General features: G+C 46.9%; 1 protein-coding gene across 1 annotated transcript in view; it reads right to left on the reverse strand.

Moving 5' to 3' along the window:
• Positions 1-6,324: 6,324 nt before the first annotated feature.
• KLF11 (KLF transcription factor 11) overlaps positions 6,325-27,505 on the reverse strand; it is a 95,782-nt gene continuing 74,601 nt past the window's right edge. Inside the window, exon 5 of the mRNA XM_069605986.1 lies at positions 6,325-9,864. Coding sequence (XP_069462087.1) covers positions 9,566-9,864 — 299 coding nt within the window. The 3' untranslated portion in view covers positions 6,325-9,565. The remainder of the gene's footprint in view (positions 9,865-27,505) is intronic.

Consider the following 27,505-nt stretch of genomic DNA (forward strand, 5'->3'; position numbering starts at 1 on the left):
AAGTATTAGACCAAGCATGTATGGATGCTCTCAGAGGGGGCAAAAGTACAATGCTTTGATCTGGGCTTAGGTATTAGCTGTCTGGGTCCATGCAGGAGTGCTCTATGGTCCTTAAGAGTGGCAGTTAGATGCTTGGTTAGGTGCTGTGGGCTGGCAATAGTAGGTGACAGTCGTGGGGTGAACTGTTTAGATTAAAAGGCCAAGGGCAGGTACGACAGAGCTGCCATAGATTGGTGTTGTAGTATTATAGTACGTGAACATAAATTGACCAAGATAGGTTCCGCTAATGGTTTGCGGGTAGTTTAAGTAGAGGGGTTTGAGGGTAGTTTAAGTAGAGGGGTTAGACTATTAACCGTGCAGCACTACTGGATGCTGATTTGGATTCAATGCAGTGGGTAACTCAATACCATAGGATGGATCAGCTGGAAGGCATTAGAAAAGATCAACAAGAATACCACAGGCTAATGCGTTTGTCTAAATCAACTACAATGCAATTGGTAAATCGACAATGATGCCTAAGGCTAATTCAACAATGAGGAAGTAAGCTAGATTGAATTGAGTACACTGTGCAACAAAATGCATAGATCTGATTCTGCTACGAGGCAATAGGTAAATCAACAACTGCCTTGCACTCTTGCAAACAAAGAGGCGGTAGACTAATTCAAAATGAGTACACTGGGCAGCATAGTACATTAGGATTGTTCCTCTAGGTATATGGGTAGACGCAACAATAGCGATAGGCGCTAGTCCTTCGGTCAGTATGGTGCACTGAGCTAGTTTGGTAGGAGCGCTGTGTACGGAAATCGTACGTGTTTGTGATTGCCATCTGATCTAGATGATGATCAGTCGTTCATTGGTATTTGCAAACGAGGTTGCAGCGCTGGCTAATACGGCAAGTAGTAAATAAAGTACATAGCAGTGATAAACAAATACATTGCGACATATGTGATAGTTTACTGTGCTTACAATAATAAAGGGGAGCAGTTTCCCAAGAAGTCTATTGAGATCAGTCCATTTTGTATATTTTTGGCTGAACGGTAGAGGCGTCGAGGAAATGACAGCGTTTCTCTGCTTAAGTCTTCTGTGCGAGTCAGGGGTGCAATTAGAGGGCTACTTACAAGTAGTTAATGCTAGTCACAGTGTGCCATGGATCGCATCGTGGTCAGAGGCTGACGGGGCACAACACTTAGGGTAGCATATCATATGAATTATGGTGGCTTACCCGGGCAGAATGACACGTGGCTTTCGCGGCGAACAGCGGAAAACAGAAGCCTTTTATCCTCTGGCCTTTTCCGCAAGGCCGGCTTCCGCCTGCCGGTTGTGGGGGACGGCTGACAAAGCTCCCTGTTACCAAGCAACCGGACATGGCCTTGCTCTGGTGCTGCATCGCGCCAGACATTTTGTAGTCAGGTGGCAATGCACGCTCGGAATAGGAGCACTACAGAATCAGTAGAAAACGCAGAAAAAGCACTTCAGGACAGCAAAGATGTGTCGCCGGTGAAAAACCTAAGGGTCTTTCCCTGCCTACTTCCTGGGGATCTTCTACACATGTGGCCAGCAGGCCAAAGCATTTGGATCCAGACCCTGGGGGTGGACAATCGAGGGAGGATCACCTGGGTAGATGGTCCTCGAGGATTAGGATGGGAAAGCCCAAGGACGAGACATGGTAACCCTCCCTGTTCTAATCCTGATCTATCCTACCCTCTTTCTACCGTGATAGGATATTGTCACACATGTCCTGCCCTATGCCAGGACTTTTTCATCAAACACCCTTGGAAGAAAGGGAATATAAAACCCCACGGCGGCGAACCCCTTTTTCCAATTAGGACACAGACTTATTCCTCCATCCCTCTAATCGTATCAACTATTGTAAGACCCAACCTTTCCTTCCCAGCTACCCTCATTTATTGAGGATACAAGAGTGAAAGAACCAGAATCACCAACCTCTTGTTATCATCATAGTAATAGAACAAGAATGAGAAGGTTTGACGCATCACACCCTGACCATCTTGAACAGCATTCTAACCTTGAGAAGGGGGAAGATAAAACTAACAGTAATACCACCTCTCTGTCATAAGGACACCCATAGAACTAAGACACAACATCCCCCTTTCTCTGATAGTATCCTATCCAAATCCCCAGAGTCTGTATAGGCTTTGCTAAAACGCACAATCTTTCTTTCCCCAAATATCACTCAAGTACTGTGACAACGAAGAGGGAGTCGGGAAGAAGGCAGACTTCCTATATGAAACACCACTATAGCACTGAGACAAAGAAGATGCAAGCACACCAACATACTCAATGGACATGTCCCAGTAACAAGGCCAGGCAATGGAAATCAAGCAGGTCCACATGCAGCCTGTTAAACACTCAGGAGAGAATGAAAAGGACACACCTTTTCAGCAAAGAGAGCGAGTTGGGAGGGGAGCTGCGGAGCTGTGGCCACCCAAGACCAGTTGGGAGAAACTGGGACGATAAAACGCAGAAGGTCTAGTTGAAGAAAAACTTGGAAAAGCGTGGCTAGAGTACCGTATGTCCAGCAGGTTAAAAAGGTCTGTGGAAGGGAGCCGGGAGGTGTGCTGATCCCTTTTGAAGTTTTCCGTGGCAAATGCTTGTTCCCCTGGGCCAGGACAGGAGCCCAGGTGTGTCTGAGGCAGGTGGTGAGACCCTGACCTCAGACGGCAAAGACACTGATGCTAGAACTGGAAAAAGCACAACCGGTGAGTCGATCGCAGGCCCAGTGTGTGCTTACAAACTGAATGAGATACAACGCAGCAGCCTTGATACGTAAAACGAAAGACACGTCGGGCGAAAACTGACAAACAGGAACGAGAACAATGCAAAGATACAGTCGAAGAGTGGTTGCGTGTATGGTTACATTGCCGAAGGGCTCTGTATGGAGGAAATAAGCTCCTGCGAGTAGGTAAGCTGTGCGAATGCTTGAAGTGTGAGCAAAATAGAGATCCTCAAGTGGGGGGGCTACAGATAAAAAACAAAGTGGGAGCAGAGTCCCTAATCGCTATGGAAAAGAGACTAACCAAGGAAAATAGTGTATGAAAATCATTGGGGTGGCCACCAGGCAGGGGAGTGATCCAGGTTGGACGTAGAGACCCCACTATAAGGAAAAGAAGGTATTCTTAAAGTTTAAGGTACCTAGACCGTGTGGCCTGACAACTGCGACACGACCAGGGCACCCTGGTGAAAGCGAAAAGAAACTTGGTTGAGAATGGGGAAGGGAACCCCGCGAAAGAAGACAGGATGAATTTACATGTTTTGCAGAACTGAACTTTTGTGTTGAAGAAACCACTGTGAAATCAGAAGTGGTCTGAGCTTAGGCGAGTGAAGCCATTGAGGAAGTGTGAACCAGAGGGCTTGTGGGTTCAATGAAAGGGGACCCAGAGAAGCATGAGGAACTTACAAGGAGAAAAGGCACCGTGAACCTTTTGCTTAGTGAACACAGAGAAACTGGTGGAACTTTATAATCCCGAGTGCCTTGAACTTTGGGAAGGGAGCTGCAGAAGTGCTCCATTGTCCCATGAACTTTGCTTTGAACACTACTGAGTGGCCAAATCCCATACACCCTGTTTTGCTATAGATGTGAGGGCAAGTATATTATTTTTGAACTGACAGACTTAGACTTTCCCTTAGTTTTCTTTCTGGTAGGGAACAATCCCACCTTAAAGTTAGGGCAAGTTGGGCGTTATGCCATCCTGACCATTGCGAATAAAGGTTTTCAAACTGGGTTTCACTTGTCTGTGTCATCTCGATACCTTGCCTATCTCACACTCGCATAATTTATTACTAACATCATTTATATTGGAATAGATTGGAAATATCAGGTATTGACTCACCTAGTCAATGGGTTATACTGGTTGCAATACAGGGAGAACAGTCATCTAGAGTCAAGCTGCTTAAAACACCTAAACAAACCAAATGGTAAGGTGTAAACAAATTGCTGGAGGGCAAAAGCGTATATATATTACGTGGCTATTCTAGCCAATGCCGCATTATATCAGTTTCACTCTTCACAAACATGTCTCTGTATGGCTCTAAATGACCAATTACGGGCTCCTTACCTCATTGGTGTACTGTTAAGCAATTTGCCCATTTTTGTCACCAATTCCCGGTGTTAGTGCAGGGAACACTTTTCCTTATTATAGTGTCCGCGCTCAAGAGCGCCATTATGACAGCACCCGGACGCAACTTGCCTGCACATCACCAGAATCCCCTGGTGATGGTGGGAGCCATTACTGGCTAATGTTTAGATGATCAGTAATGTATTCCTATTGAAATACAAAAGGTATTAGCCAATAGGTGTCCGTGTTCTTGAAAAATGTGTGTCGTTGCCACACGGTAGGAAAAATTGAATGTGCAATTTGTATTCCTTGTGATGTCTTTTTTATCTGCCGACAGAAAGTCATGGTATCACAGCTCTAAATGTTTTGGGGACATCAAAGAGCAGTATATAACACTATACATCGTTGTGGGTCTGCTTCGGGACCTAGCATGTCCATATTTAAACGCATGGCATTTTCTCCAAACCGGGTTTCCAACACCCATTTTTCAATAGAATCTAGAGCGTACGCATCAAGCATATGACAGACTCGTACTCCGCAGGATACTGGAACTACCAGACGTATTAGTGGAATGGCACAGGCATTATACTCGGCCAATTATCTGAGAGTGTCACAGGTGGAAGAAAGTCTTGCACATCACACTGGATGAAATACAAGGTGTCCCTGTTAAGAATCGTTAAACCCTCACTCCATATGGGTATATGATGAAATGCCATGTGTATTTGCATGGACCGAAACAATTTTCATCTACTGCCTTTGCTGAATACATGTGGACTACTGCATTCTTGTGGGAGCATCATAGGCCATTCATATTCACACAGACTGCAAACCAAACAACGTGGTACTTATGATTATAGGGTAACCAGAGTCTGCCAACTAGTGTGCTCGTTGAGGCCCCTAGAATTGGTCTTCAAGCAGAAGATCCACATCTGTTCCCTCTTAGACAGAAATGCACCAATTTCCCCTCCACATTTCGGGACCTTTTTTTTTTCCAAGACAGTCCAAATAAAGTCTGTGTTGGTGAGTCACAAAATGTTCCACCTTCAGTGCAGTTAGTTTCTTGGTACGAATGCATGACCAATGCTCCACATTTCTAATATTCACAGGGCGCATGGCCATACCCAGATATATGAGACCACAGGTGCATATAACCAGATACACAACATCAGAGGTATTGCAATTAAGTCCTCTGCGTCCAAGGGAAATACCAACCTATATCAATAGAAGTGCTCTGGTTCGTTTGGGGACATGCAGAACAATGCCCGCATGGGGCATGTCCCGTAGGTCCAGGGTTGTCCCATAGTGTATTTTGCATATTCCTGTCTCGGTCAGTGTATGAGGAGATAAGCGAGTCTCTAAGATTCTGCCTGCGTTTAATTGCAAATCTTGGAGGTGGAATACTAAGGACTCCTACATTCAGGATTGGCCATAGCTCAAGAATCTCTTTTTATGCGGTTTATGAAGGCCACAGGTCAACTTTCTCGACCTTAATCTATGTGCAGAGGAAAAAAGCGATCAGCACCACAGACCTACTTATTAGAACTCCCTTCTTCTTTTTCAAAGTTACCACCCACAGAGTCTCAAACTGAATCTCCTGTTCGGAAAGTTCCTCTGGTACAGGAGAAACTGTTCCTCTTTGCATGAATACGATGTGCAAGCATTTGAGTTGATCCAGAAACTACGATCACAGGGATACCCCAGAAAAGTGTTACATCATGCACGTAAAAGAGCTAGACACATTCCGACAGATATCCCTCTAGAAAACAGACTTCTGCTAACATCACAGCACGGTTCTAAGTTACTCTCCCTTAGTAAGCGGCCAAATTGCTTAAAGGTTAGGAAATAATGAACGCTTGTACTTCAGGACTTGGGAATTTCTACTTTCACAAGACCTTTTGCTGAACAAAAATGTACTGACCTTTAAACATATGAAGTGCATAAACCACACCTTTCTTTGAGCATTCATTTTAATGAAAGTAATTCCTGTGTTTTTTGTCTGCCTACCTACCCTCCTGAAAGATTTATTCTTAGCTGCATGACCACCGCTACAAATAGGTGAGCAGATGGATGCTAAGGAGCCTTGGCTTGCTTATAACATGAACCTACCCAGACCTCCATTATTAGGGCACTGCAAAAAACCTCAGACAAGTATATCATGTGATTTCGTGGCAATTCTGATTCTTATCCTCCAGGTAGTATGCCCGTTTACACTGAAGCATTTGCTCCAAAAAATAACATTTTCAGACAGTTTAATTTACAAAGTTTTTTTATTAAATAAGTTTCAAAAATCAGTTAAAAAACCAACACAATTATGAAACATTTCTCAATTCCGGAAATACTTATACTGAACGCTCAAAGTATAGACATTGAGCAAAATTGTTCAGGCAATAAAGTGCACTAGGAAAGTTTGTCTGATCATGCTTAACCCATATACGTTGAAAAACTGTGATAAAGAATGAAAAATAGAAAAAGGTCCTGATTTGGTTAACTCTTTGCACTGGTATGTATGGCAGTGTTTCCTAACTAAAAGGAAAGCCTAAAAGAGGGGAGATCGCCAGCTCACTGGTCTTAGGAAAATGCCAGAATATAATAAAGAGTACGGACTTCCAGTGCTGTCTGCAAAAAAAGAATGTGCCAAAACGGATTGATTTGATGCTTAAAATGTATTTATACTAATGTCATACAAGGTCACGGCTCGTGTAGATGTGGAAGTGCAACTATTTCAAATTGCCTGAAAAGACGCTCCTCAACTATCCTGAACATTCAGCCAACTTTTTTGGGAGGGCATTGAGAGTTGAGAGACTCCCCCTAGGAAATGCTTAATAGCTTGGAAGGAAAGCGAGGCCACATATCAGAAACCAGCAACAAACATAGGAGCTTTTTTACTGCGGTTGAAGAAATGTATAACACGTGTCTGTTAAGTAAAATAATGTCTTTATAATGGAAGAAAAAAGTCTGAGGACAACTGCCAACCCTAAACAGTGAGTAAAGTGTCAAGTTCAGCGAAGGCACTTCACAGTTTCACAACAGAGCTTTGGCAGAAGCGCTGATGAGACTCTGGGGGTCATTTGGATTTTGAAACATGATTTGCATGGAGGAGACCACGTCTGGTTTCACTGTTGTGGAAAAAAGGCCCCTTTTGTCAATTTCTGTCATTTCCACCATGCAGTGGGCAAACGTTATGCACACAACACAGGAGAAATCCCCTCACATTTTCACTGTACAAAGGTGCGCCTCGCGCAATTAATTAATCGTGAGATTCATTGACAAAAGATTTCCTTGCAATCCGTCAGCTCTGACCAGGTGGTAAATTCTATAGGAATCCACTGCATTACCAGCATTGCGGAAATGTCATGCTGCCGGTCATGCAGCCGTATTTTGTCAGGCACAGTGAGAAAATGAGGAGGACATGTCAAGTCCATCCTGTTTCTCAACTCTGCCTTATAAATAGGAGAAACTCCTGCAGATTGCTAAGTGTACCGACACATTTACTGATCTGTTGTGTAAAGAAAGACCATTTTTTAGTGATGTGTCGACCGCTATGAAAAGCACATTTTTTTCCAGATCCAATTTTGCTCACATTGTTGGCAACCTTTGGGTAATGCAGTGCTGCATGTCTGACAAAAGTACGTTCCTCGCAATGTCACATTGCAGGAATCTCTGGTGGTTGGTCGTTTAGGCACAGGACAATATTCTTGGTAAGTGAACAATGTAAAAGGACCATGTTATTGATACCGGCTGCTCAGTTTGCAAATAGTTCACAATCAGCCAGTCTTAGTAACACGCAAGTAGTCGTGGCCCCTTAGATTTAGCAAGTGAATCGGAAACGGATTCATTTTAGGATCCGATTGTGGCTCTTTAACAAAACATCAAGCAAAGCACTACTCAGTGCCGCAGTGCTAACCTACATGTGTCAATGTGGGGCATCACCAGAAGAGGTAAAGGAAGTGCATGTTCCATGCTTCTGGTGCAGTGCCAACAGTCATCCTTTTACCCAGTGAATGACCGCTTGTCTAAACATTAAACTGGGAGCTTTGTTGCTGGGAAAGGGACTGAACGAGAACCGATCGGCTTCCCAACATATCACCAGTCTAAACAATATGCTGCAGGTATTTTGAAGTGCACACCAACATGCAAATGCAAGAATTCATGGGAAACCCCAATTCAGAATTTATCTTGTGAACCTTCAATTTTAGTATTGAACCTGGGTCTAAATAAATGTAGCCGTTTGCCCTACTTATTTAACTGCTGGCAATGTCCCGGTTGTAACATTTGTCAAATAAAGAGTTACATTTTTTAGTTTATTAGTTTAAACTCATTTTCCCCTTTTAAACCGCAATGACTAATAGTACCAAGCATCGACAACTGCTTTGACTATAGACTGCTTACTTTAGATGTTTCTACTTAAAAGCCGATTTCGGTTTCACTTAAGGCTAGGCCTGAAGACCTAATGTCATCACTGTGTGCAGTCTGCACTAGAGATTATCATTCAGTTTCTTTAGTGTAATAATGAGAATTTGCCACTTTTCATCACTTCAGGATCACACTTGCAATACATTCCGGAGAAGCACTTAAAATGTCCGGCCAGATGCCTTTTTGATTGTTTAATGGTGTTAAATTAACACCCTTGAACTCTTCCTTAATATAAAGAAGTCCATGCAGATCCATGTTGCAAAGATTAGAGTTTAAAAGTAAGAGAACACAGAATGTTAATAACCATATTACAGCCCGTGGGCCAGAAATATTTAAACAACGCCTCAGGAGGAAAAGTTAGCTGATCACCCTTTCTAAAAGGTGGGCACATTGAGATGCATGCCACATAAAATATTCTAGCTTTACTGAGAAAACAACAATAGTGCAACATACTGTACTTTCAGGCTTCGTTTTTAAGACCCAGTATCATCTGCAGTACGATGTACTTTTCTTTCAATGGACTTTATGTGGGAGCTTCAAACTTCACAGTACTCAAAAATGTAAATAAATCCAGTGAAGAGTTATAAAAACTGGAAAAATGATTGACACCGTGTTCCCAATTAGTGGCATGAGCCTCCTTCCAAAAACGATGTTCTAATTGACAGACCTACCTGAAAAACGCTAATTGAACACCTACAACTACTTTACAGAATACTGCTATAAACAGATTTAAAAAGGGACTGGCTTTGCTCTTTTATATCAATGCATTTTCAAATGAGTCATTTGGTGATTTCAACTAAAAGAATTATTTTTTATATTGATATTGAAATGCTGCTTTGACAACTTGGGCGATTTCACTTCTGAAGTTTGAATGAGAGTAAAAAACAGGTGCGATTTTCATTAGTTGAAACTTACTGAGTATGGTCCAAACTGGAGTGATGGATATATTTATAAATATATTTTTCAAAGAGGATTAAAGCTTTTAAAACATCCATAGTCCAACTCTGCTTGAGTTGCTGCAGATTTTCAATACTTGATGAAAATGTAGGAGTGTTACTGTTCTTGGTTTAATCCTCTCAGACAGAGGGTGCCATGGGTTCCAGCATGCCCACAGAACCCACAATACTCCTGGGTGTGTCGGAAGTAGCAATTCTGTTCAGTTTGCCAACCTCTGCCTGCCAGCTGGGGATTTTCTTTGTGGTCATATGTCGCCGCGCATGTTTTGTCAAATGGTCACTACGCATGAAACGACGGTCACATACAGGACAAGCAAACTTCTTTTCTCCAGTGTGAGTTCTTCGATGTCGAGAGAGTTCGTCTGAACGTGCAAACTTCTTACCACAGCCATTCCAATTACAGCTGAAAGGTTTTTCGCCTGAAAGAGACAAAAACAAATGCAGTTGGGTTAACTCTATAACCCCAAAAAAAACACATGTATAGCGTTTCAATACTAAAACGTATACAGAAAATACTCAAAAGAAGTCTATCTGCTCGTGTATTGTCCTAGCTGTAAACAAATAACAGCGCTCAATAGGTTTTAGCACCTATACTAATAACCTGACCAGCAGTTCAGCTTGTTGTGCTGACTAAACAAAAGAACCTAAAAACACTTTAAAAAATGAATACTATTATAATTATGCCTTCGATCAAGATTTGTGTTGGTAAGTATGCCGGTTTTAGGGAGTGTTTAATATCCAGATAGTACCTCTGCGGAAGCCCCGTGTCTTGCTTTTAGAGTGGTTTCTCTGCGGTAGTCCATCGTCTTATTTTATGTGTAGGCAAGGCCAGAAGCGAACTGACATATTTGTATTGTCTGCAGTCTTCTGAGTGGGAGGAGTTCATTAAGGATGCATATTGCCTTCATCATAATACGCCTCTATCTTTTTCCCACAATGTAACACTTTTGACAAAAACGGCAGTAAAACCCAAGCTGATCTTAATGTTTGCTGATGGTGTGGTCCTGATTGTGTAGTCCGTCTGGACCAGACATCTCTTGGTCTCCAGGGGAAAATAGGCAGCGCCTTTGTACACGTTGGCGTGGGTGAACAGGAGAACATGAATTGTTAAAATAAAAAAATTAAATGAACTCGAATATCAAAAGGGAAGACCTTGACTGCATTTTGGGTCAATCCATCACACCATCCAAATCAAGATGTCAAATATAGAAAATACATGAAAGCTACTGTTGTGCAATCACGGCTGCACAATTGTTAAAGCAAATATGGTTGTATTATTCCAGTCGTTTTGGCCTGTGGTACGTAGGTTAGCAGCCCAAATCATGACAGAAACCCAATGTGGACTATAGATCAGGTCAAGGGGCTGGGCTCAAATAAATGTGAAGGTGCTCCCACTCCCAGAACACTGAAAAGCCCCAGACCACTGGTGCAAGACCGGGACCGGCCTCCATGTCCGAACCACCCTCAGCCCTCGACTCCCCCGACACAGTGAACAAGATGTGAATCTCCACCAGCTGATCACCCAAGAAATGCTTTAAATTCATCTCTTATATCAACACATCGGACATATTCCCTCAGCGCACTGCTTCTGACATGACGGCTTCTCCAGATTTATAGGTCGTGACGCCAGGGCCGTTTCCTATACATACGGGTTGACCCCCATGCTGCCTGTTCCTTAGCAGTCCCCCACAGGGACTCAGCATGTGCTGATCGACCGTTTTTCTTCTATAGGATTATCTTGATGTTTGGGCTACAAGTGCTTCCGGTTCGGATGTAGTTCACCAATGCAGATTGTTCATTGTATATCTTGGTTGTTCCAATTGTTCATTATGAAGTTCGGGCGCTATGTGCTTTGGGCTGGAGCGAAGTACGGGGAGGGGAAGGTTGTAAAAGCTCATATGTTTCCTATTTATGATTGGGACTTTGGCATAGGTGTCATACACAGGAAAGCGGTTCTTCTTGGGCTATGGCTGCTGAGATGTGCATACTGGGCACAACTTTTGACTCACACATATGGGAAGCAAAAGTGCGGACACCCTCCTCTCCTTCTTAACCTGGAACGTGAATGGTCTGGGCTCTAGCATCAAAAGACGGCTGGTGCTACAATTTCTCAATAGATATTCCCCAGATGTAGCACTTCTCACTGAAACACATCTAGCTGGGATGGAGTGTAGGTTTTTTTAAAAGACCAAAACTACACTGGATGCTCTAGGGGTTCCCGGGGTACTTTAGTTCTGGTGCACACACGCCCCATCAAGTTCCTAATGATCATACAAGACCCCCAGGGGCGTTTTGTACTTTTGCAGTGGGAACTTTGGGTTAACGTTTTGGGGCATCCTGGTGGTCTATGCTCCTCCACCTCTGACAACACAATATGTTGGACGACCTTCAAGATGTGCTTACAAATCACCAAGCATACACCTGGGTCCCGGGTGGGATATTCCAACGACGTAATGACCTGGTCGTCTGAGATTTGTAGGTTTTGGAGGAAATGTCTTGATAAGCCGTCCACTGCCCTGGGCACCACTATTCCGGAAGACCCGAAGTTGTTACTGCTGGAAATATGGGGGGAATCCACATACGGCCTGTAAAGACTGGTAGGGGGTGTCTGTACTTCTGCTCTCTATATGGTAGAGGAGAGGCACAGAAGACCCCAGCCAAGATTCTCTATAAGGTAGCAATGGACGAGCAATCAAGGCCTAGCTTCTCAGGAGGTGATGCAGGCTGGTTCTTAAGTACAGTGTAGTCCCTGAACCCCCACAAAAGAATGTCCACACACTATTACTGAAAACACAGTCTTTATAATTAATATTCAAAGGTATGTACACAATCACAATAACGCACTTTGTACTCGGAAGTCAATAATGATAAATATATACAATTCTAAAGTGGTACCACTAATGTTATCGAATCTCATTAAAGTGCATCAACTGTACGGTTAAAATGTCACACAGATTAATAACGAGGAAACCAGCAATAGAGATAGGCAGGAACGTAAAATGGTTGAAACAATAGGCAGAATGCTGACCCCTACCGCTAGGCACAGTTCTGTGTGGAGATCCCCCCCACCTGGGCAACCTGTAAAATAAAGATATATCGCACAAGCCCAGTCCATATGTTCAATAGTCTCACTTCTTCCTATTAAGGTTTTACCCCCCAATGTACCTGGTGGAGTAGAGTTCTCCGACAATGCGTCGACCGATCCTTCTTGAGTGCCTCCCTGTCAGGCGGGAGCCACGGATCGTCGAGAGGTGTCGGGGAACTTGGCGTTCGGTGTCGGGGAATCGACGGCCCTTCTTGAGTGCCCTCCCTTTAAGGCGGGAGTCACGGGTCGTCGAACGTCCGACGGTGAACAGGGTGAACTACGGCAGGGCAGTGACAGCTTCGTTCCTAGCGGTGCTCGTCGGCGACAGAGCGTTTGCGTCCTGCAAGGAAGAGGCGTGTGGGGCACCTCGGTGACGATAGTTCTGGACCGCAAGGAGATGATGAAGAACTGTGGCCTTGCAAGGGCGTCGAGTCGTCGGCGTCTCTGTGGTCTTTGGGTGGTGGGAAACCCACCGGTGGATGCTCCTCGGCGCATCGACGGTCGGGCCTTCTCCAGGGGAAGACAAGCGGGTGACGATGCAGACGAGATCGTCCGATGATCAATGGAAGTTTTTAGGCAAACGGGAGCACGGCGGCTCTGGTCGGCGATGGCGGTCGTCGACAGTGGCGGACAACAGTCCGAGTGCTTCTCCTTGGAGTTCCGCAGCAGTCCCCGTATCGGGTCGGCAGCCTGTCGAAGGTCTGTCTACCAGGGAGCGTTGGCAAAGGTCAGCTGTGCACAATGGTCCCTCGTAGCTCGGGAAGAGGGCGCCTTACCAGGTCCTCTCTGGGTCAGTCCTTGAAAACACAGCAGCTTTCAGATTGTGAAGGAGAGCCACGGCACTTCTTCTCGTCCAGCAGGGTTTCAAGGTCAAGAGTCAGTTACTCCAGTTACTCGTCGTAGTGGACTTCAGCTTCTGAACACGATTCGTAGCAGTGAGAGGTCCCCAGATATACTGTTGATCTCCCATTCATTCCGCTGGGTCACACTCAAGCATCCAATCACGACTACCGGCATTCATGCAGGCAGGCAGCCAATCAGGCACACGGGTATTCAGGCCATTCACTTCTCTCCAGACACTCACAACAAGTTATGTGTATTGGGGCAAGTACCGAGCCATTCAACACTCCAAGCTGTATTCATACCGGTTTCGGGCAGGGCTGTCTCAGTCATTGTGTTAACCACCAGATACTAGACATCCACAACACAGAATGCATATTCGTCACACACTATATTCACCCGGGTCCAACCCACAGGAGGTACCCACAACATACATCACTGGGAAGGCTCCAGCTTCTGGCCGGGCCTAATATGGCACTTCCACTCAACAGCCAGTCAGGGGGAAGGGACAGAGTCAGGGCTTCCCAGGACTTTGGGAAAACAAGGTAATGGGTAATAGAAAGCAAGAGGCCACAGGGGCCATCTTGTTTTCGATCAGGAATCAACTGATCCCAATGGCAGGGCCGGGGTATCCCAAATTGGAGGATACTCCGCACATCTGTCAACTTCAGCATGGAGCTGCCACCAGCACATACCCTGCTCTGCGGGCCACCCACAGGTGCCCGAAAACATACACTAGGGGCACAGGGTTGTACCCCCACCCATGGGTGCCATAAGGGTATCCCACGGGTCAGTTCACCAAACCAAAAGAGAGGGAGCTGCACCGCCAGGAGTCTCACATGAACTCCTGCGTGGAAAACACGACAGAACACACGATAAGAAGCAGTAAAGGACAAGGATACGGAGGCCCTGTCCCTCCGATGCATTTCCAGCATCACACGGCCACTATCAGAAATTGTTCTTATCCATCACCGTTGGTTTAATAAAACAAATTGTTGCGACTATGTGGGGATCGGCGGAGCACCCCCGATTAAGACGGTGGACCTATGAAGTAGAAAAGACTGAACAATGCTCACGGCTGCCTGGGCAAAACCCATACGATATCGGGCAAATGGGAGGGCGAGGACTAAGGGGAAAGGTCCAGGATTTTAAACTTGTTGGTTTTTTCTATCTGTACCATTTTCATTATGCTGCAGATTTATGCCCTGACTCATTTGATAAAAAATAAAAAGAGGTTGTACTCATGATTAGAAGCACAATTTTATTTGGGAATTTTTTTACTTAAAATTGAGAAGGTTTGGGATTAAACACCATTTCTAAGTCTGCCGTGCCCAGGATAGTGCGTGTGTCTCCATAAAGGGCCGTCAAACAGCAAGATAAAATCTGCTAAGAAGGACCAGAAAGGGGTGGCCATTTTCCCATTTTAAATTTGGCCTTGACCCCATGTTGGTCGACATACATCAGGACCAGAGAATCTTTGGTGTGTTGTATGGCAGGCGATGGTGAAAACCTTGGAACATGCAGACAAAGTGGTGGTGACCACGTTCCACGTTGAGAGCTCTCTGGTAACTTTGCTGGACAAACTGACATGTTACGAGAGTATTTCTGGGTAAAATATTAAGAAAGGGGACATGGTCCCTCTGTCATTACTTGTTTCGGAAGGCTTTTTCAACATAGTAGTCCCAAAGGGTCAGATCTGGGCATAACGTACTTGGTGATAAGACTGGTCAGGGACCCTTCAAAGCTTTTAGCATAAATGTTGTGCGAATAATGTTGGGTGTCAAAGACGATGCCAAGTGACTGTCTTAATTTAATCTGTGGAAACTGTGGCACTATAGACATGAATGCACTGCCCAAATGGTCCTATATCTTCAAAGCTCTTCCTCTCCCCTTGACTGACAAGAAGCTGCAGCTGTCTCAGAAAGAGTGAAGGGCTTTTCTATGGGAGATGGGAAAGCAAGCTAAATTTGGCTTGGAGATCTTGCAAAAGAAAGTTGCAAAAGATGGCTTTGGTTTCACAATATGGAAGAACTACCATAAGGCCTACTGTGTGCTATTGGCTCACATGGATCTGCGTGAAATTATCGAGTCGAAAAGTACTACACCAGTCACCAACATAGTGGGGACAGGCGAGTCCTCCAGCCCACCACAAAGAGGGACATAGCCAGTGTGCCCACAGTTACAGCAGGACGTGTAGATCTGCATGGCCCATCTATCCATCCTCCCAAAAGTGCAAAGCAATCAATCCCGAGTCCCACATTGCAACACACCAGGCATGCAAAAGCGACTTTGCTGCCACAGGCATTGCTTGTCAACACCTTGGCCACTTCACTGGCAGTACTCACTTGCACACCCGTGCTACATACATTTGTCAAAGGATGCAAACGATCAGTGGAAGCCTGGCACATTCAAATCATAGCCTCAACTGAAAACAAAGTAACTTCTTGAAAGGGAAGGTGTACACATGCCGCACGATTAGACTGACCGTTATGATCTCAGTGCAATGGATCCTAATTTGTGGTGTAGTACAAATATTATCCTTAGCAAAACAGGACTACAACATTAGCTATTTCACTTGATTTTTGGCTCACCATATCAGGGGAATGTCTCACACAGAAAAGTGCCAGGCTTTCACCATTTACTGGAATTTTGGTCATCTCACACTTCCCCTCCCTTTTGTTATCCACCAACGTTCACCTTGCACACAGTATACTCTTGTCGTCCAGGCTTGTTAGCGCCAACATGGCCATTATGGAGTTGACCTATGGAAAATGTAAGGAAAACCTGGGCAAAAAGCCATGAAACATCAGGGTCCTGCTTGAGCACACCAGGTGTTCCCATCACAAATCCAAACCAAACTTTTAATGAAATACCCATTGCTCTTTGAAAACTGCCTCACATGACTAGTCCCATTACTTATATTCACGCACAACATCCCTTTTTATTTTCTGTAAACATTATCTTTTGTTCACTTGTCTACTATTGTCTCGTCTTTCCTTCTCTCGTCTGCTTGCGTCCCTCCCTGTGTCCTTCCCTAGTGTTCTCCCCGCCCCTACCCCCTTCCTCTTCTCTCCCTACCTACTCTATGGTGCTCTTGGTCTCTCCTAGGATTTCTAATTGCTTCTCTATAGACTATCCTGCTATCCTCACTAAATATGGTAAGAAGAGGTTTAAAAAGGACATCCTGGTCTCCAACCAAGGCCTCGCGATCGCCGACACCTATACCAGTGCATCCTCCAGGCAAACCCTCACCGACATCCTCTTTGGTGTCCCCTCGCCAGACCTATGGACTCTTCATATGGTCTCTGTGCTTTCTCCTTTCTCCCATTAATGGTGGCACCCGGTGGGAGGCTCTCCTGGCTTCATTCCACTCCTCTAAAGTCATCATTAATTGAATGGTACCGTTTTGGTCCAAGGCCCCCTTCTCCTTTGATAGACGCTTTCCGCACCTCATCAATTTCCTTTCTTTTCCTGCAGTCACCTCTCTTCCCTCCACGTCTTCCTTGCCTCCCCCTGCTGTCTCCTCCTTGGCTACCTTGCCCTCTCCCCCTTCCTCTTCTGCCCCCACCTCGGGCTTCCTTTACACCTCCGCAGGGAAACCTCTGATTTGTACCCCTCCACCAAAGTCTTTCAAGGACAGCAACCTTCTCCATATTGCCACTCTAAACTCTCGCTCAGCGGTCAAGCACTCCTCTGACATTTGTCGCCTCCTTGAAGAACTGGACCTCCATAGCCTCGGTCTCACCGAGACATGGTTCACGGCCAGCTCTGTCAAGAGCTTTGACACTCTCCTCCCTTACGGCTACAAGATCCTCTCTGTGCCCAGGTCCAAACGCTCCAGATAGGGTGTAGCCCTGATCTTCCCCCAGTGGATTCCTGCCTCTGTCATTCCTACGCAGGCCTACTCCTCCTTCAAATGCCTCGTCTGCAGGCTCTCTCGCTCGCTCTCCTAGCCATTCTCTTACTCTGGCTACCATCTATCAGCCACCTGGTCAGGTCTACTCCTTCCTCTCAGAGGGGGCGGACCTCTCCTCTTCCCTCCGGGTCTCAACCACTTAACTCCTCCTTCTTGGAGACTAATATCCTCCTGAATGCCTCTGGTCCTTCCTCTGGACTCCTTCGCGTCCGCTGCAACTCTCTCTCACTCTCTATACTGCCCTCTGGCCCGATTCACTCGGCAGGGCACACTCTGGGTGTTCTGATCTCTACAGACTTTCCCCTTTCGATCCATCTCACCACTCCTCTCTCTCCTGAAATGATCACTTTCTCCTTTCCTGCCAGCTAACTCTCTCCACCCTTCAGTCCAAGCCAACTCCAGCACTGCCACCTACCTTCTCGGCTATCCGACCCATGAAGCGTGTGTCAGTTGAGGTTTTCGCCACCACTTTCGCAACTGCCTCCCCTCCACCTTTCGGCTGACTCACACCCTGACACAGCCCTTTCTATGCTCCACTCTGCCATATCTGATACTCTTGATGTCCTTACCCCGTCATGAGGATCCGCTTGAAGCCCAAAGCCAAGTGCAACTCCTGGTACGACTCAGACCTCGTCATCCTTAAACGCAAGTGCAGGGTGGCTGAGAGGAAATGACGAGCTTCCTGTACATCCTCTGACAGACTGGCCTGCCGCCTGCTCCAAAGCCAATACCGGCTCTCTGTCCGCACCAAGAAGAGAGCCCTCATCCAAGCCTGCGTATCTGCGGCATCCAATAACTCAGTCGAGCTCTTTAAAATCTGCAAGGAGCTGGCCAATTCTGCTGCAATCTCTACCTCTCCTGTCCCTTCCCAGGCCCTCTGCACGGCCCTGGCTTCTCACTTCATCTCTACAACTCAGGACATCCTGTCCTCTTCGCTCTTCCTCTCCTCCTCTTCCCTCTACTCCCTGCTCTTCCTCTGGCCCTTCAGGGGCCACCCCTCCTCCCTCCTTCTCTGCTTTTCCCCTTCTCCCCAGACAAGGTTTCTAGACAAGTCCGATCTATGAAAGTCTGTTCAAAACAGGTTCTCCCCGGTTCCTCTAAAACCATCAAGGACCACAATGACACCCTAGCTCCTGCTTTGGCCAACTGCTGCAACCACTCCTTCACCACTGGAGTCTTCCCTTCCACCCTGAAGCACTCCCTTGTGCACCCTCTTCTGATGAAACCCTCAGCGGACCCCTCCTGCCCTGCTAACTGCCGCCCAATCTCCATCATTGCTTTCCTGGGCAAACTCCTGGAAAAGCTGGCCATCTCCCAGCTTAATCTTCACACTGAAGCGGTTGGTTGCCTCCATGACCATCAGACTGGCTTCAGAGCTGCCAGAAGCACGGAAACTGCTCTCCTGTAGATCCGTGAAGACCAACTCTCAATCCTTGACTCCAATACCCCCTGTGTCCTCATCTTACTTGATCTATCTTCTGCCTTTGACACGGTCAACCATGCCATCCTGCTCAACCGTCTCTGTGATAACCTGGGTATCACCGATCAGGCCCTGGCTTGGCTGACCTCTTTCTTCTCCGATTGACCCTCCCAGGTCCAACTTGGGTCCTTCCTCTCCTCTATCTCCATCTCTACCTGTGGTGTGCCCCAAGGGTATAACCTCTCTCCCTGGCTGTTTAACCAATACCTGGCACTTCTTGGCCACTGCATTGCCACTCTCTGCCGCAATTTTCAGTCCTATGTGGATGACGCTCAGCTCATTTTCAGACACCCTTCCACCACCTCTTCTGCTCATCTCCAACTGTCTGTCCACTATCCAGGAGTGCTGTGCTGCCAATGATCTCTGCCTTAATGCTAGTAAGACTGAGATTCTCCTCATCAGCACACCTGCTCCCTCCATTACCATCGCTCTCTGGCCAGCATCTCTTGTCCCTCTTCCTTCTCCCACCTGTGAGGCTAAAAACCTCAGGGTCATCTTCGACTCCACACTCTCCTTCTCTCCTCACATCTCGGATGTCTCTAAGAAGTCACACTACCAGCTGCACCTCCTCCAAGGTAATCTTCCTTTCCTCTCCTTCCCCCAGAAGCTCACCGTCTCCAGAGCTCTGGTTCTCTCTAGGCTAGACTACTGCAGCAGCCTCTTTCTAAATCTGCCTGCCTCTACTCTCCGCCCTCTGCAACTCATCCAGAACAGGACTACATGACTTGTCCTTGGCCTCAAGACCATGGATCGCATCTCTCCAGGACTGAAATCTCAGCACTGGCTCCCAGTCGCTGCGAGGATTAAGTTCAAAACCCTCTGCATTGTCCATGTGGCCCTCTGGGGCCTGGGGCCTCAATACCTTAAACTTTCTCTTCCTAAATATCTTCCTTCTCAAGCTCTTTACTCATCCACCTCCAACTCCCTCAGGGTCAGTCGCTTCTCTAAGCAACGAGTTGATGGTAGATCTCTTTCTTCGGCTGGGGCCTCCCTATGGAACAGCCTCCCTGAAACTTGAGAACCCTCTCTGGTTCCGGAAACAACTCAAGACCTTCCTCTTTGCTTCTGCTTTCTCTCCTCCTCTCCCCTGCTGAACTCCTGACTGAGACTGCACTGGTCACCTGGCTACACTCTGATCTCGGGCCCAGGTCCCCTCCCCCACCAGCTGCACACCTGCACTGCCCTACACTTGGGGGCGGTTTCTGTATCCCAACAATACCCACAAGCTCTTGACACGTGATGTCTGCACTTACCCCTGCACTTGTCACAAGCTGGCCTCACTTTCATCTAGTGTTTTTATTTATTACTGTTCATCCTATATACTGTACTGCACTGCACACTGCCCCGCACTTTTCTCACCCCCCCCCCTCCCCTGCACTTGCGCAATCTCAAGTTCACCTGGTAAGATCACTGTCTTCCCTCTTTCCCCTCCCTTGCCTCGTTGCGCCTTAAACCACTTGGGTATAGGCGCGTTATAAATGCCATATCATATCAACATATCATATCATTATCACGATAAGTGACTTTACATGCACTCAAGCCCTCATAAGACATGCCACTTTCATACTTCAACCATCCTCTTGCATCTGCACCCTCCTTGCATACCTCGTATCACCCCCCTATGCTCCATTTGCTCCTACAGCTAAGGTCTGGAGAGGGGCGCAATACACCAACTTTCAGACAAGCCTTGGCACTCTGAGACCACTACACAGTGGCTTGACGCAGTATTAATGCTTCACACCATAACATAATCCGGTTGAACCAATGGTCCTGAAGAAGGCATGGTTTGCATTCATCTCCAAGACTACCAAACAATGCATGTCAACCATACCATCTGACAAGTCTATATAATTAGAGTGGCCTGTCTAGTTAGGAGTGACCATGCTTTTACATAGTCATCCAGCTATAGACAACTGTTTCTTTCACAGGAATTGAGGAAGTAGTTACATATCATTGATAGTTATATCTGCCATCCTTTATGCGTCTAAATGAAAAGTCATAACTATGTACAAGGCTGCATTTATAGTGGATAATCAGGCATGGTCTTGAACTCTTGAAACACAAATAAGTATGATGAAAAAAAGTACATATTTTTCTTGAAGGGTGTGCATTCTTACATTTCGGACTAATTCGCCTACTTGCATTAATATTAATCATTTGAGTGTTGTCGATGTAGTGCGTATTGCGCCATAGGTCCTTTACATGGTTCTGCGGGCAACCCTAATGCACATACTTTAGTGCTGTAGAAAGATTAATGAAATTGTTGAAATCGCGCTCTATCCCAAAGGATTATGGGAATTTGTAATTCTGAATGCTTTCATACTGTACCAGTTTATTTTGTTATTGTTTGAAGCAGGGACCTAGCTCCAGAGCAGCGGAGCGCTGTACAGAGTGTGGGCAGGCAGCATTTGGGCTGGCATCATGTGAGGTCTGTGTGTCGGTATGCACTCTGTGTGTCGGTATGCACATCCATTGTCAGTGCAAAGGAGCATGTGGACATTTTAATGGGATCTATACCTATTGAAATCTAGGTTATGGTGTATTAAACCAAATAAGAAGACTGCTATGGCACGAGGCAAATGTTGCACTAGCCACTGGCTGGTGAGAAACGACTCTTGGCAAGTAAGAAATGGTGTCGTTATGTGCAGAATTTGAGGCAGCGAGGAACTTTATGGCTGGCTAGTAGCTTTCAACTTACCCATGGCTACAGTTTAGGGGGAAAACACGCGGAAACTTGAAACACCTTTCTTATAAGCCGTGTTTCAGTCACTGATGGCGAGTGGGGGTGTTCAGAAAAAGAATAGACAGGCCAGCTGTAGCAGATTTTCTCTGGATGGGTGGCTTGTTAAAGGAGAAACAATGCAAGTGCACAGTCAATAGAGTTGCATGTGAATATCAAGGGATAAAACCATCAGCCAGGTTGTTAATGAGTTAAAGGGTCCCCAGGTCATAGCCGAAGACATGAGAATTCAGAAGGCAAGATGTTTCTGGCGGAACTGCAGAGACGTCGGGTGGGGACAGGGAGAGTTCCGCAGGAATGAGTAGGAACAGCAAATCTTCAGCTACCAAGGTGCAACTTGGAACCCGAGAAAAGCAAAGCATTCATTGTTATTAACTGTCTGCAGGGAAAGTATTTGTTTAAATCCCCCCCTCAATGTTTTTTTTATTCCTTTCCCACCTGCCCAGCTCACATCTTTTTTTCTTTCAGATTCCATTCAGCCCAGTAAGACACAAACACTAGACACATAAACACTAAATAAGACAATGCATTACTTACCGTAAAAGCAATTCTGATGGTTGTATCTGCTTAGATTCACATGCTGTGCATAGGTCCGACATCCAGTGGTCACTGCAGAGTATTGCATTTTGTTTTTCGTAGTCGAAAAGGGGACGTCGACAAGGCGTGTCTGTAACACTATCCCTATAGTGACGTGTGTTGTACCCACAATCCCTCACGCGTCTAGGTCGCTCTGTTTGTATTTTTCTGCCCTGAGGGAGCCTTCTAGACGTGAGTGAGTACAGAAAAGAGAGAAATATAGAAAGATGTCTATGTTCCTTCCATCCAAGCGGGGAGGAAGGGTGGGCGCATGTGAATCTAAGCAGATTCAACCATCAGAAATGCTTTTACGGTAAGTAATGCATTGTCTTCTGATGTTTGTCAATCTGCTTAGAATCACATGCTGTGCATAGACTAGCGAGCAGTACCCGGAGTTGGCGGTGGGTTATGAGAAGGAACAGTAGAGAAAAGATGTCTTAATACTGCCTGTCCCACCTGGGAGTCAGATCTAGAGTGTGCATCTAGACAGTAGTGTTTTGTAAAGGTGTGCACAGAACTCCAGGTAGCCGCTTTGCAGATGGACTCAAGGGGAACATTTGCAATGAATGCTATGGACGCCCCCGTGCATCGAGTAGAATGTGCTCTTGGCCTAAAGGGCAGTCCTCTCTTAGCAAGAGTATAGCAGAGAGTGATGCATTGAACAATCCATCTAGAAATAGTGGACTTTGAAACTGCATCCCCTTCTCTTCCTGCTGCCACCGAGACGAAGAACTGATTAGTCTTCCTCAGTGGTCTGGTTCTTTCCATGTAGAACATGACCGCTCTGCGCACATCTAGTGTGTGCAGAGTCTTTTCTCCCAAGTTGGAAGGATTTTGAAAGAACGCTGGTAGTTCTATAGACTGGTTTACATGGAATTTTGGAGCAAACCTTGGGTGAGTGCGTAGAACCACTTTATCTTTGTGAACTGTAACAAAGGGGTCTAGAACAGAAAGAGCCTGTAGTTCACTTACTCTCCTGATGGAGGTGATAGCTATTAGAAAAGCAGTCTTAAGAGTGAGGTCTTTAAGAGTTGCTTTGTGCATGGGTTCAAATGGTGAGCCCATGAGTTTGGTAAGTACCACGTTAAGGTCCCATCCGGGAGCTGGGTCAGCTATCGGGGGGTGTATTCTCTTTACTCCCTCCATGAAGGCCTTTATAACAGGGATCTTCCACCACGACACCTTGAGTTGGGAAGTGGTGTATGCAGAAAGTGCCCCCAGGTGGACTTTAATGGAATTGAACACTAGACCTGAATCCAACAAGTGGGTCAGGTATAGAACAATATGTGTGGGAGAGCAGTCAATTGGGTTGATGCTCTTTCCTCTGCACCAAATGACAAATCTCTTCCATTTGCTAGAATAGCAGTGGCGAGTGTTAGGTTTTCTGGCTTCCCTGAGGATGTCCATGCATCTCTGTGGGAGCTGTAGATGTCCAAATTCTATGATCTCAGGAGCCAGGCTGCTAAGTTCATGTTCTGGGGGCATGGATGCAGAGTCCTGCCCTTGTCTTGTGACAGCATGTTGTACGGGCAGGGGAGTTTCACTGGGGGAGATAGAGACATCTCCATCAAGTGAGCGAACCATGGCTGTCGGGCCCACATTGGAGCCACCAGTATCATGGTTACTTGTTCCTGGTGCATCTTGTGCACTACCTTGTTGAGAAGGGGAGTCGGGGGAAAAGCGTAAACAAATCTCCCTGACCATTGAATCGACAGACCGTTCCCCTTGGATTGGTTCTGGGGGTACCTGGAGGCGTAACTTTGGCATTGTGAGTTCTCCAGGGTTGCGAACAGCATGGGAGGGTATAACGTCAGACCGCTGGGTACTTTCCACCGTAGCCCACGGATACTGCATCGAATTCAACAGTTCCCCAACATACAAACCGCCGAGGGGACGACGCATGTCACCGGAACATCTTGCCATCCTTCTACAAGAAGTACAGCAACTGCTGGAAAAAGGATATTTCTGGGAACCCCCATTGCGTGAAGACGTCGAAGACGATGTCTTCGTGCAGTCGCCATTCGTACTCTTCGGGCAGGGGGAAGTCTCTGCTGAGTTTGTCTGCCAGCAGATTGAGTTCCCCTGGTACATGTTGTGACAGAAGGAACATATTCTGTTTGAGAGCCCACTTCCATATGTTTTGGGCCAGTTTGGACAGTCCTGGAGAGTGGGTTCCCCCCTGTTTGTTGATGTAATACATGGCTGTGGTGCTGTCTGTAAGGATCATCACTGTCCTGCCTTGTAGGTGTTCCTTTAAGGCTTTTAGCGCCTTGAACACCGCTAGCAGCTCCAGAAGATTGATGTGTTTGGATGCTACGTTCGGAGTCCACTCTCCGTGAGCAGTTTGATGGGATAGGTGAGCCCCCCATCCTGTGAGGGATGCGTCTGTGGTTAGAGTGGCTTCCGCCGCGGGTGTGGCAAAGGGTTTCCCTTTTTCTAGGTTTTCTTTTGTCCACCACCGTAGCGAGAGAACTAAGGCCTGCGAGACCACCACTAGGTCGTCCCATAGTCCGCTGGCCTGACACCACTGGCTGTTGAGCCACTCCTGCATTGGGCGCATGCGCAGGCGCGCGTGAGGTACCAAATAAATATACGACGCCATCATGCCTAGCAAGCGCATTGCTTTGCGTACCGTCACCTCTCGACCGGACACATATTGAGGGATCTGAAACAACATGTTTTGGACCCTCTCTTTGGAGGGGAAGACGAGGCCGTCCTTTGTTTGAATTAGAGCCCCTAGGAATTGTTTGATTTGGCTGGGGTCTAGGCTGGACTTCTTTTCGTTGATGGAGAAGCCCAACTGGAACAAAAGGTCTACAGTCTTTTGGGTATTGGAGAAGCATGTTTCGTAAGAATCCCCTGTTATGAGCCAGTCGTCGAGGTAAGGGTAAACTGGGATGGACAACCTGCGCAGGTGGGCCGCTGCCACTGCCAGTACCTTCGTGAATACTCTCGGTGCTGATGCTATGCCGAAGGGTAGCACTCTGAACTGGTAGTGTTTGCCCTCTATCATGAACCGGAGGTATTTTCTGTGCGCTGGCAACATTAAAATATGAAACTATGCATCTTTCATGTCCAATGTTGTCATGTAATCTCCCTGTGATAGCAGTGGGATCACTTCCTGTAGGGTCACCATACGAAACTTTTGGGGTTTGATAAACTTGTTCGCTGGGCGCAGATCTAATACAGGGCGCATGGTTAGATCCTTTTTGGGTACAAGGAAGTACACTGAATAAATACCTTCCGTTACCTGAGATAGAGGCACGACCTCTATGGCTCCTTTTTCCAGCAGTTGCTGTACTTCTTGTAGAAGGATGGCAAGATGTTCCGGTGACATGCGTCGTCCCCTCGGGGGTTTGTATGTTGGGGAACTGTTGAATTCGATGCAGTATCCGTGGGCTACGGTGGAAAGTACCCAGCGGTCTGACGTTATACCCTCCCATGCTGGAAGAAAGGATGTTATCCGGCCCCCGACCGGTGTTGCATGGGAGGGGACGCGAATCTTCGCGTCACTTGGTGTTGTTAGGGGCTTGGGAACCTCTGGGGGTGGACCCTCGCCCTCTTCCTTTGCCCCGGCGCTGTCCTCTTTGGCTGTACTGGCCACTATTGGTCTGGAAATTGGTGGCAGGGTACTGTTGCTGCTGGTTTTGTTGTTGGCGTTGGCCACGAAAAAAGCGTTTATTGCCATAGCCGCGCCTGGTAGCGGGCTTAGAGATTTGGTCAAGAGTTTTGATCGTATCGAACTCTTTTTTAGCCATCTCCAGAGCCTCATCCACCGCTTTCCCGAAGAGGTTTGAGTCTTCAACAGGTTTATTTATTAAAGACGCCTGTGTCTCCGGTTTGAACCCTGAGTTGCGCAGCCATACGTGTCGTTTTAGGACTATTCCCTGAACTAGGGAACGTCCCGCAGTTTCTGCCGCATCCAGAGAGCTCTTTACAATACTCTGGTTGACCTGGGTTCCTTCGCCAATAGTTGAAAGCAGGCGTGTACGTAATGGTTCCGGCGCTTCTTCGGCGTCCTTGCGCAGTTTGGCCCACTGCGCGTCCGCATAGCTAGCGAGCGAGCAAAGAATTGTTGTTGGCAATTCTTGCCGAAAAGGCGGCCGAGGATGTAATTCTTTTTGCAAGGGCATATAACCGCTTGCCCTCCTTGTCAGGTGGTGCCTCACTGGTGGAAAGTGGTACCCCTGCCCTCTTTCTTGTGTTGGTTACTACCAGGGAATCCGGAATGGAATGTCCCCTGATGTACAGCGGGTCTGAGGGTGAAGGAGTGAAAAGTTTTTCAATTCTAGGATTGACCCCTCTGATTAGTGCGGGTGTGGACAGCGAAGGGATGATTCTTCTCTTCACCGAAGCGAGGAGGGGAATTGTCTGACTGACCGGGGGTTTCTCCTCAATTACCCTTTCTACAAAGTCTAATTCAGGGGAGAGCTCCCCAGTGTCCAGTTCGAAGTGTGCTGCTGCTCTGCGCAACAGGGCATTAAATGTGGGTTGATCGTCAATGGGAGACGTGTTTCTAACAGGTGAAATGTCAGGAGGATTTAGGTTCAGGACATCAGTGTCGGAATATATTGATGGTGATTGCCAGGGGTGAGAAGGTCCTTCTTCTGGATTTTCTCCGAAGCCTTCTCCTACCAAGTCTGGGCTGTCTTCCAGACCTTCCTCTTGGTTCCGTCCGTCTTCCTCGTCCATAAAATCATCCTCTTCCTCAAAATAATGTTCTTCCCCAGTGAGGTCATACACACTGTGGAAGTCTGAGGCTGTGTCCTGGTGGGGATTGACTAATCTTGGAATTTTGGCCCTGGGGTCCTCCTGAGGCCCTTCTCTTATTCTCTTTGGAGTGGGAGGGTTTTGGGCATTCATAAACCTCTCCATTCTTTCCATGCAGACATGGAGCCTTTCCATGGTTTCATGGGGTACCCCTGAGCGGTCTAGCGGGGGAAAATTGGTGTCTTGTAGCTGAAAACGGCTCGACCTCTCCCATAACGTCGAGGAAAGTGTCCCGTCGCCCTCCGAAAAGCCTTCAGGTGTGCTGGGAATCCCTTCGACTGAAGGAGATCGTCCCTGTGTTTTCGGCGTGTCTTTCGACCTTTGCGTAGCGCTCGACGTGTCTTTCGGCGTACGCTTGTGGGCGTCGGCTACCACGATCCTCGCCAAGCTCTCAGCGACTCGTTTGTCAGCGGAGAGCTGTGGTTTCGACGTTATGGGTGTCGAACGCTCTACGGCGGCATGCGCTTTCTGCTGATGCGCTCCGGCCGATGATTTGGGGCGGCGCCCTTATTTGCCGAAAGCCCAGTCGCTGGTCGCGGCTGCGGTTGCGAGAGGGGCTTCGAACCCGAACGGTCCGAGGAGGCCGCCGGTGAAACCTGCGTCTCCTTGGGCGCTGATGCTCTCTTTGCCTTCGGCAAAGAAGAGCCATGGGT

This window comes from Ambystoma mexicanum, chromosome 4p, assembly GCF_040938575.1.
Source record: "Ambystoma mexicanum isolate Mex_15411 chromosome 4p, UKY_AmexF1_1, whole genome shotgun sequence".
NCBI classification, from domain to species: Eukaryota; Metazoa; Chordata; class Amphibia; order Caudata; family Ambystomatidae; genus Ambystoma; species Ambystoma mexicanum.